Source organism: Otolemur garnettii, unplaced genomic scaffold (genome assembly GCF_000181295.1).
Source record: "Otolemur garnettii isolate 467f Iridium unplaced genomic scaffold, OtoGar3 scaffold00001, whole genome shotgun sequence".
In the NCBI taxonomy this organism is placed as follows: domain Eukaryota; kingdom Metazoa; phylum Chordata; class Mammalia; order Primates; family Galagidae; genus Otolemur; species Otolemur garnettii.
The window spans coordinates 913,879-924,452 of NW_003852396.1; the positions used below are offsets into that span (position 1 = coordinate 913,879).

General features: G+C 39.1%; 1 protein-coding gene across 4 annotated transcripts in view; it reads right to left on the bottom strand.

The window, feature by feature from the left end:
* The window catches only part of MTMR2 (myotubularin related protein 2), a 109,253-nt gene that overhangs the window by 20,082 nt on the left and 78,597 nt on the right, over nt 1-10,574 (bottom strand). For all 4 annotated transcript variants that reach the window (XM_003780777.2, XM_003780776.2, XM_023511282.1 and 1 more), the window contains 2 exons: nt 5,924-6,109; nt 3,181-3,387 (listed from right to left, as the gene is read on the bottom strand). In XM_003780777.2, the coding sequence (XP_003780825.1) occupies nt 3,181-3,387; nt 5,924-6,109 (393 nt within the window). The remainder of the gene's footprint in view (nt 1-3,180; nt 3,388-5,923; nt 6,110-10,574) is intronic.

Genomic DNA, 10,574 nt, shown 5'->3' on the forward strand with positions numbered 1-10,574 from the left:
TACACCATCTTTCACAGAACACCAACACAGGATGACAGGATACACCATCTTTCATAGAATACTGACACAGGATGACAGGATACACCATCTTTCATAGCACACCATTTTTACTGGAAAGAATAGTTGATACATGAAATACAACTAATAAGACTTGTAGACTTTTTTTTGAAAATGTACAAGTGAATAAATATGTTGTCAATGATAAAATCCACCTGTGGGTGGGTGAAAATTAGATTTTTACAATACTTTTACCCACTACAATAAGCTTGACAATACTTGAAGACCTTCTTGATGAAATCAGTGGCATTATTAACAAATGTGATTTTTATGACACTATATAATGAAATACATTAACATTTTGGAAGATCCGTATAACTTAGTAAGCCAGTATTTTCCAAGTAACCAATACAAGTTGCAAAATCATGCAGATCTATTCAAAGTACAAGAGGCAACAATGAAATTTAATGAAATAAACTCATTGATTTTATTTTTGATTCCATGTATATCTAACCTATAAGAAATTACCATTTGTCCAGTTTAGGCATAGTATGAAAGAAGAATATCCACAATTTCCTGAAGAAGCTCTTAAAATACCTTTTTTTTAAAACTTATCTGTGTGGTCTTATTTTTCTCATGTACTTCAAACAACAGAATATATCACAAAAGACTGAATGCAAAGTAGAGGTATATTCTAAGCTAGACTCATTAAATTTGCAAAAACAATTCTAGTCTTCTCATTTAAGTTTTGCAAAATACATTTTTCATGAAAATATTATTTAATATATAATAGATTTTCCCAAATATTCTTGGAATATAATTTCTAATGTGGCAAATACTGATAGATATAACTCATATAAACAAAGTTATCTTGGGTTATCATTAATTCTTAAAAATGGTCTTCAAACCAAAAAGTTTGAGAATCATTATCATATATTAAACATGTGAGCAAAACGTCTTGACTGCATGTCCTTTAATTGTCAAAATTCTGCTTTCCAAACACAATTAGGAGGAAAAAAATGGGTAGGTAACCAGAGTTAATAATTTAGGGATCCATAGCAACTTCCAACAGCCCAAAACATTTATGATTTTGAACATAAGAACATATGCAGCTTTGGCTGCCTAAAACTTCATTCTTTGAAGAAAGAGTTTGTGTTTGGTATTTTTATGTAAGTACAATATATGGAGAACTGAAAAATATGAGCCGGCTCGGCGTCCCTGGCACAGTGGTTATGGTGCCAGCCACACACTCCCAGGCTGGCGGGTTGGATCCCAGCCCAGGCCCACTAAACAACAGTAACAACTGGAAACAAGTAAGAAGAGCTGGCACTGTGGTGGGTGCCTGTAGTCCCAGCTACTTGGGAGGCTGAGGCAAAAGAATCATTTAAGCCCAAGAATTTGAAGTTGCTGTGAGCTGTGATGCCATGGTACTCTACCGAGTGCAACACAGTGGGATTCTATCTCAAAAAATGAAAAATATGAGCCATCTAAATAGATAAACCCCAGATGCCAACTTTATGTAACAGTTCAGATTCAAAAGAGGAGACCAGCTTTAGCTGTCTCTTCCTTTCCTGTTTGGGTAACCCTTAAACAACACAGTTGGGACTGCAGTGCCCATGCGTGGATTTTTTCCAACCAAATGCAGGATGTGACACTTGTGTGTACAGAGGAGCGCCTTGTCCATAGGCAGGTTCCACAGGACAGACAGGACTTCAGTGTGTGCAGACTTGGGGATACACATGGAGAGACTGCCTGCATATACCAAGGGACAGCTGCACACAGCAGCCAGGAAGCTGGGTAACTACCGGACACTGAAGGGTAACTGGACAGAGCATCTGAGCAAACAGCTTTCAGAGAAGTCCTTCAGCTAATGGAGGAAAATGTTCAGAAACCAGGCTTCCAGCAGGGAGGCCTCTGCCTCCCTCCCTCTGCACGATACTCCAAACTGCTCCTCCTCAACTCAACTTTTACCACACACATTGCTCACTGACACCAGACATGTGCTGCCTTACTCCTCCTTCCTGGGAAATTACTCCTGCTCTCCTAAACTCTGATTATAAGTGACATATATGAACAAAACATGAGGAACCAAGGCCAACAAGGCCACTGTTCTCAAGTTTATGAATCCAAATTTGGGGTTAGCAGAAGCAGAGCTGAAAACCACATGAATGATTAATTAAATGTTCCACGAATCCAAAGTACGTTGAAGCTATCTTTTAAGAGGGACATAATAACCCCGTATCTCTACGGTATGATGATTTGGGGCACCACACTTGAAGAAAGTCACAAGCAAAGACCAGGGGACAACTGGGCTGTGAAGGGATCAGAAGGAGACAAGAAAGGAGGAGGGTCAGTTTGAAGAAGACTGTAGTGACGTGGCAGTCAGCTACTTCCAAATATCTGAAGAGCTTTCAGATTCAGATAAAGAGCTTATTTGTTCTTCATGTGCCAAAGAGGAACAATCCCAGGAAGCTGCTCACTTCTGGAGGTGCTAATGAAGAAACCTCAGAATTATTTGCTAGGGGCATTCCAGTAACAGTGAGTGTTTGGATTATGAGGTCCCTCCAATCCTGAAATCTGACACCATCAAAATAAATTTTGAACCATGTAGAGGGCTCAAAAATTTAACATTTCTACAAAGCTGTCCATAACTCTTACCTTACATATTGTCATTTTAGTTTTAGTACCTTAAGAAGCATAATAGGAAAAAAAAAAAAGCTAGTTTTACTCCCAACTTCAACCTATACTTGTATTTTTACTCCAGGCCTGATTTTTTTAGGTATTGATTCTTTGTAAGCAATGCTTTTTTATATAGCTATTTTTAAATTAAGGATAATAATTAAGCCATTCTTGTCTTTTCATACGTCCACAGGAAAAGCTAGAAGTGCCTTGTAATTCCATAACCATCATATAATCTTGAAATGTAATCTGGAGGTAGAAATACTCATGGACATCATTGAATGTTACCTGGTACTTCCTGGCAGAGATCACTGCCTGAAAGCTAGCTAACGCCGGCTGCAGACTACACAGTCATGGTAGGGTACTCTAATGCTTCCAAACAAAAGGTTCTCATGAGAAATTTACTTCTTTAGATAAATGATCAAGTTTAGAAGAATATCTTAAGAAAAAAAGCATTTTCACATCCCCTGCACGAAAATTAAAGAGTCAAGGTTCTTTACTCACTAGTTGAAATCGATGTCCAAAACTCAGCCATTCCTTCTCCACAAGGACTTCAAACCCTCGGATGGTTCGATAGTACCCGTCCAGCATGAGCATGGCGAGGGAGGTGAGCTGGGCCGTGCGGTCCCAGCCGTCACTGCAGTGCACGACCACTGAGGTCTTCCCCGACTCGACTCTGTCGGCGATCCTAAGGGCCCCTGCAAGAATAAGCTGGAAAACAGATTTTTTCTAATGAAATTTTTTTTTTCTGAATTCTCCTTCTTCAAAATTTATTAATACAGTTTTCTTAGAGATGGCTATTTCAGTAACAGGAGGAGAAAAGACATTTGTTCCTAAAAATTTTTGTAAAAGGTAGAAGATATACAAATTTTGCTTTCAAAACCTGATAAATCTCATAAATGCTGACTCCTATTAATTGACACAATGAAATATCCAAATGAAATGTGCTTTAAGGTGCTAAACAAAGCAACAGTATAAGATTTCTGTTAGAAGAATTAAGCTCTAAAGAGATCTGTTTCTACGAATTATCAAATATTCCATCTTCTATTTAAATAAAAATAATTGAAAAGGTAGCTAAAGCCTTATCTTTATATTATTTAAAACGATGCTTATTTAACCAAATTAGAATAAGTATCTGAAAGCGATAAAACTGGATCTCTCTAAAATAGTTGGTAGCATTTATTTTATTGTTTCGATTGAAGATCTGTAGAGGTCATCATACACACAGCAAGCACAATATAAACTCTAACAGTATACATGAAAATTCTCATTAGATTAATATATTAGCATGTTAATTCAATTGATATCTAATATAACTTTAGTTTTTTTTTAATATACAGAAAACTTTTATGAACTTACCTTTTCTGAATTTGATTTTGAATTAAAACTAAACAGAAATAGATATAACAAAAAAAGAAACACAAAAGTATTACCTTTAAAAACAGACAATAAAGCTCCCTTCTTTGTAATGGCCATATTACAGTATTATACTTAAACAACAGTATAGTTATACACACATAGTTGAGAGTAAAGAAAATAGATTTTTTAGGCTTAAAAAAGTCTCATGATAACCTCCCTTTGATATTCCAGAAAGGGGTACTCTGAAGCAATCTCAAACTTAACTATGCATTAGAGTCATTTTGTAAGCATTAAAGTACCGAGGCCCCATTCTGCCATTCTCCAATGATCCTAATTTATTCTAAGTAAGTTCCACCCATAATTCAAATGCATATACAGACTTAAGAAGAACTAACCCAAAAGGCTATGGCCAACCAGAAAGATATCCAGAGTTAATGTCCATCCATTTACTAACGAACATGATGGAGTCCCTCACTCAGGCAGACTCCATTCTAGGCGCTGTTTAAGGGGTAGTGGACAGAAGGATGGAATTGCTTAATGAAGTTTACATTCTACTTGGGCAAATGCAGCTAGATTCAAATGATAGACAAGGAAATAAACAGCATGTTCGATGGCAATAAGTGAAACTGCTCCATACAGGGTACAGGGAGTGCTGACATCGTTGTGTATGGAGTGGTTGGGGAGGCCTCTCTGAGAAGGTGAATGGATCAGTGTGGGTGGGTAAACCGTGCGGGTGTGATAAGGGTGAGGAGGAGAAAGTCATCCTGCCAAAGTGTAGGTCTTAACTCTAGGGAAAGCTGCTTTTGTTACAGACAGCATTTTGGAGACAACATTGTTACCTGCTAGTGAAACACTTGGAATTTTCACAAGCAAGCATGGCAGTTATTTTAGTTCCAAATCAAGTCCTACGGCTTTTGCACACTATGCTGTTTAATAAATGGCCACATGAACCTGTTCTCTGAGTAGCATTTACACTTTGCTGTATTCAAGCATCTAAGTTTCTAGAAGACAGTAATAGACATAGTCCATAATTATAATTCTTACTAGTTCAGTTTGGCCTTCTCTTCAATTGTGGCTGAATTTTAGAGATTTTAATATGAGTACAAGTCTTGTCTTTCTTAACAGGAAAGATCATATCTCCATTTACTTTGTAATATTTATGTGTGTGTATATGTAGTTACATAAGTCTGTATATTGGTAGGTTATGTTACTGAAATTCAAACCCTATCTGAAAATGTATGTCACAATATTAACTAAGAGTTCAATGCTTCAAGTATTAAATTATCATGTTAGACAAACTAGCACTGACACAGTACTCTCCAGACGATTCAGCATTCACATAGTATCCTCATTCAACTACTCCACCTAAGTTTCCTAATAAGGATGGTTTTTCCCTCACAAATCATGAAATACGTGTTTTTTGAGTACCTATTCACACAGATAGTACTACCCTAACTCCGGAGACGACAGAAAGGAAATGACTGACCCAGTCCTAGTTTTCATGAGTTAGCAGTGTAGGTGTACAGCGCTTGACACACAAGAACAGTAAACAAAGGACAGAGTAGCACACGATTAAACACCAAGTGAAGAGTTCAGAGAAAATGGGAATGGATGAGATCTGAGAAGGCTTCATGGAAGAAACGTGAACTGGGGTCTGAAGGAGGAAGAGAATCCAGACCGGACAGGGAAGAAGTATAATAGAAGCCAATGTACAGTACAGGAAACTCGTGTATTCAAACATCAAAATCTACAAGTCGTTGTAATTATCAAAGCATTTATCTATTTTTACTGTTCAGGAACCACTTCATATTGATTTCAGTTATAAGAAAAGAGACAATATTGACAAAAGTCTATTAATAGTCTTTGGGCAACAATAACATATACCCACCTTAATATGTTCTAGCCAGTGAGTAGACTCCAAATTAGATAACCAGTGAGTTTCCTCAATGTTGGGGTATACAATCTCCTTAAGTTTTCGCAAGGATTCTCTCATAACATGAATATTGTGGATATCCAGAAACACTAGTTCTGCATTTTGATAAGCGTCTTCACTTTCATAACCTCCTCCCTTTGCCTGGAAAAAGGCACATGTCATGGTAAGTCATAAACGAATACACCTCCATTATATGTGGACGTCCATGGAAAAGCCGTAAAATGCCCGAGAGCATAAAAGACCACATCTATTACTGGTGATTAGGAAAACACCATGGGGATGTGGTTGGCTCAGGGCAATGGGAATATACACTCGACCTTTTTTTTTTTTTTAGACAGAGTCTCACTTTATTACCCTCGTTAGAGTGCTGTGCCGTCACAGCTCACAGCAACTTCCAGCTCTTGGGCTTAGGCAATTCTCTTGCCTCAGCCTCCCGAGTCACTGGGAATACAGGCGCCCGCTACAGCCCCCGGCTATTTTTTTTGTTGCAGTTTGGCCAGGGCTGGGTTCTAACTCGCCACCCTCGGTATATGGGGCCGGCACCCTACTCACTGAGCCACAGGCGCTACCCTTGTTCTGACTTTCTTATGTGACCATTATAAAAATTAAATGTGGGGCAGCGCCCGTGGCTCAAGGAGTAGGGTGCCAGCCCCATATACTGGGGGTGGTGGGTTCAAGCCCAGCCCTGGCCAAAACTGCAAAAAAAAAAAAAAAAAAAGAATTAAATGTGAAACATGTATGCAAGTATTTGAACACTTTAAAGCACTGAATTTTCCCCTACCAGGTTTCAAATTCTACCCAAACATAACTTCTCACAGAAGACTTCCCCTCATATTTATGGGAATCATTAGACTAAGTTTCACGGGCGTGGACTACGTGTCTGGTTCACCCAGTTCACTGTGCTTCCTCACGCTGCCTCTTTACCTGCATTTTAATCTTAATATTGATAAAATAAATTCTTTTCTATCATAATAATTTGCTTCTATTTTAAATTACATAATTATTTTTATTATAAATAAAGAGAACAGAGAATGCTATTGTCATCCCTATCCTCAAAGACTTAAATCTACATCTACAATACTGAATCAGAAAATATTTGGTGTTCAAAATAAGCTGTAACTTGAAAGGAAAACCTAATTTTTCTGGACTTAATCTTTTTTCTCACAGGCGGTACCTGTGGCTCAAGGAGCAGGGCACCAGCCCCATATACCAGAGATAGTGGGTTCAAACCCGGCCCCAACCAAAAATTACCAAAAAAAAAAAAATTTCATGAACAAAATATTCTCTAACCTCCCAGCTAACTCATTTATAAAATCACACTTCTTAGAGCCCTAACATTATAGAAACAAACACTGGAGGAGCAAACATAGTTATGTAGATTTAACTGATCATACGACCTGTATCTCTGAAAACAACAAGACTTACCAACTCACAACCATCAACAGATTACCAAAAGGAGAGAAGTTCAGACTTCCCTCCTGACGTGGAGAATCTGGGAAATATTAGGAGTTTAGAGTCAGACCTGGCAGAGTTACAGAATTCACGGGGTCACAGTGGGTCTCTGCTGACATGGATCAATTCTGAAGAATAGTAACAGTGTCGGCAGCCACACACAGCCCATCACAGAAACACAGAATGAAAACACTCTGAAGTCCAGTAGTGCTGATGGTTGTGCATATTTGTGAATAAACTAAAAGTCAAAATGCACACTTTAAAATAGTATGTTTTATGGTAAATTATACAGTCGTAAAGATTGTTTTTAAAAAGGGCTAAAGAGTAAAACACAACATATATTTAAAACAGAATTAAATGAGAAAGTTTACCATGAAACCCCAAAATGCCAACAGGTGGGGCAAGCCACCAACAGCCACAGTCTCCTTGGCATCGTGAATGGGAGAAAGGAGGAGGGGACAGGCCAGGGACAGACCCGAGAACGGAAGGACACCAAGGCCCTTCAGTTTTTGGTACTTGCTCTGCTTCTGCATTTTGACTCTCTTCCAGAATTACAAGAAAACACACGAGATTAGGAAGTGCAGCTCAAACTGGGAGGGGTTCTGTCCATTCTAACAGGTGATGAGTATACAAGGTAGCTGATGGCACATGTGAAGGCGCCACAGCATCTAATCCTTACAACTCTCCTCATGACCAGGCAGGATCTCTTCTGCTACCTGCGGAATCAAGATTGAGCAGGACAGAGACAACAGAAGACCAGGTCCCATAAAGGACATCCGGGGCAGGAGGAAGAGAACAGGGCAGAGTGAGGGTAGGTGGGGACAGGTGGAGCTGAGCCAGGTGTGTAAGTGCTGGTGTAGGTTAGGGTGTGAGGGAGGAGAGAGCCAGGACATAACAGAAAAGAAGCCCTGGGATTTTTTTAATATTATCTGAAAACAACAGAAGAGGAAGGTCAGTCATTAGCTCTTGTAACTTCTGGGTCCACCTAACTTTTGTGTCATACCTTCTAACTAAGCCATTCATCCTTTTAAAAGTTCAGGAAAACAGCTCGGCACCTATAGCTCAACTGGCTAAGGCGCCAGCCATGTACACCTAAGGTGGTGGGTTCGAATCCCCAGCCCGGACCTGCCAAACAACAATGACGGCTGCAACCAAAAAATAGCCAGGCGTTGTGGCAGGCGCCTGTGGTCCCAGCTACTTGGGAGGCGGAGGCAGGAGACTCGCTTGAGCCCAGGAGTTGGAGGTTGCTGTGAGCTGTAATGCCATGGCACTCTACCCAGGGGGACAGCTTGAGGCTCTGTCTCAAAAAAAAAAAAAGTTCAGGAAAACTAGCGTTTTCTAGAAATGAGTAACAGAAGATCAAGGTCAAACCTCATATAAGTTATTCTAAAATAAAAGAAAATTAACAGCATTCATAACATCCCTAGAGACAATGCTCCACAAAACTAAAGGCTTCAATCTTCAAGCAAACTGAAGACATTTTAAAATAAGATCAGGCATGAAAGAAAGCCAACAAAAATCAGAATTTAAAAACTCAGAAATGGGGCACCACTCTCCTTCCTTCTTTGGGACTCCACGCTGATTTCTCGCTGCTTTTGTCTCTCGCCCCCCTCATCTTTCCTTCCCTCACTCCCTCTCTCTCTTCCTAAAATATAAAATAAACTTATACTCTTATATCCTTAAAAAACTCAGAAATGAAAGAATAGAACATGGGACAAATTACAAATAAAAGAATCATTTCAGAAATGAAGACTAAAGTAAAAGAAACACAAGAACAAATAAACATAATAAATACTAAATTAGAAGAAGTAGATGGTGAAAAGTCTTAAAAAAAATACAACAGAAAAATAAAGAAAGAATTAAAGAGAAAGTGACAAATGATAAGATCCGTAAAGAAGAGCCAACATGTGAATGACGAGAACGCCAGAGGAAGCAAGCCACAAGGAAACAAAACACACACTATGAATTATAATTAAAGGAAATAGTCATGAAATCTTTTTTAAAAAATTGAAAATTACAAATTGAAATGACACACACGCATCCCTGAGAAGACCAACCTGAAACACGTAATGTGAAGACATATTTAGCAAAATAACTGGGCTAAAGAAGAGGAAATCCTTTAGATATTCAGGCAAAAAAGAAGGAAGGAACTCAGAAGGAAAAGATATCAAATATGAGCCAAGGACTTTATATCCAGAGAAAGAGAATTAACTGCTGTCAGCAAGCAAACACCTAGAGAAGGCTGTTTCCGCGGGCCCTCGCTGAGAGATTTCTACAGAACAACTTCAGACCAAAAATTACCAGAAGGACATCCACATAAGAATTGTTACAGTGGCTGTGAGCACACTGCTACTTGTAGAAGAGTAAAAGTACCTCTTGTAGAAAGAATTCAACTAATTGCTAAAAAACAAATGATGAAATTAGAATTCTGAAACCCCCAATGAATGAACATCCTAGGGCTCTAGACATGAACGGCTGCTAACATGCCCATCTCGCAAAGGAAGACCAGTTTCAAATCATGCGGACCACCTAGTCTTGGCACAGGGATTGAACCTAAATCTCAATAAACCTCTGGATTCATCTGAAGGAAGTGAAAAAGGTGGAACCACACCATGATGCAATCACCAAAATCCAAACTGTGAGAACTCTACAGATAAAATACAAGCAAAAGAAAGAGATGAACAAGGAGAGGGCTGGAGATCAAGAGAGACTTAAAGACAGATCAAGTACAATATTTTAAAAGTTAAGACTAAAGTACAGTCCAAGGAAATATACTTAGGTAAAAAATATTACAAAAGGCAAGGACATGATTACTCTAAAAGCACAGTGGTTACTTTTAGTGGGGCAGAAGCAAAATGCTTGAGAGTGGGGGCCCCGTGGAAGATTTAGTGGCTGGCAAAGTCTTAATTCTCCACACGAGTCAGGGCTGCAAGGGCATGTCTTACAGTAATTCATTAAAACTTGGCTCAGCACCTGGAGCTCAATGGTTAGGGCACCAGCCACATACACCAGGCCTGGTGGGTTCAAACCCTGCCCAGGCTTGCTAAACAACCATGACAACTACAACAAAAACAGCTGGGCATTGTGGCCAGCGCCTGTGGTCCCAGCTACTTGGGAGGCTGAGGCAAGAGAATCACTTAAGCCCAAGAGTTTG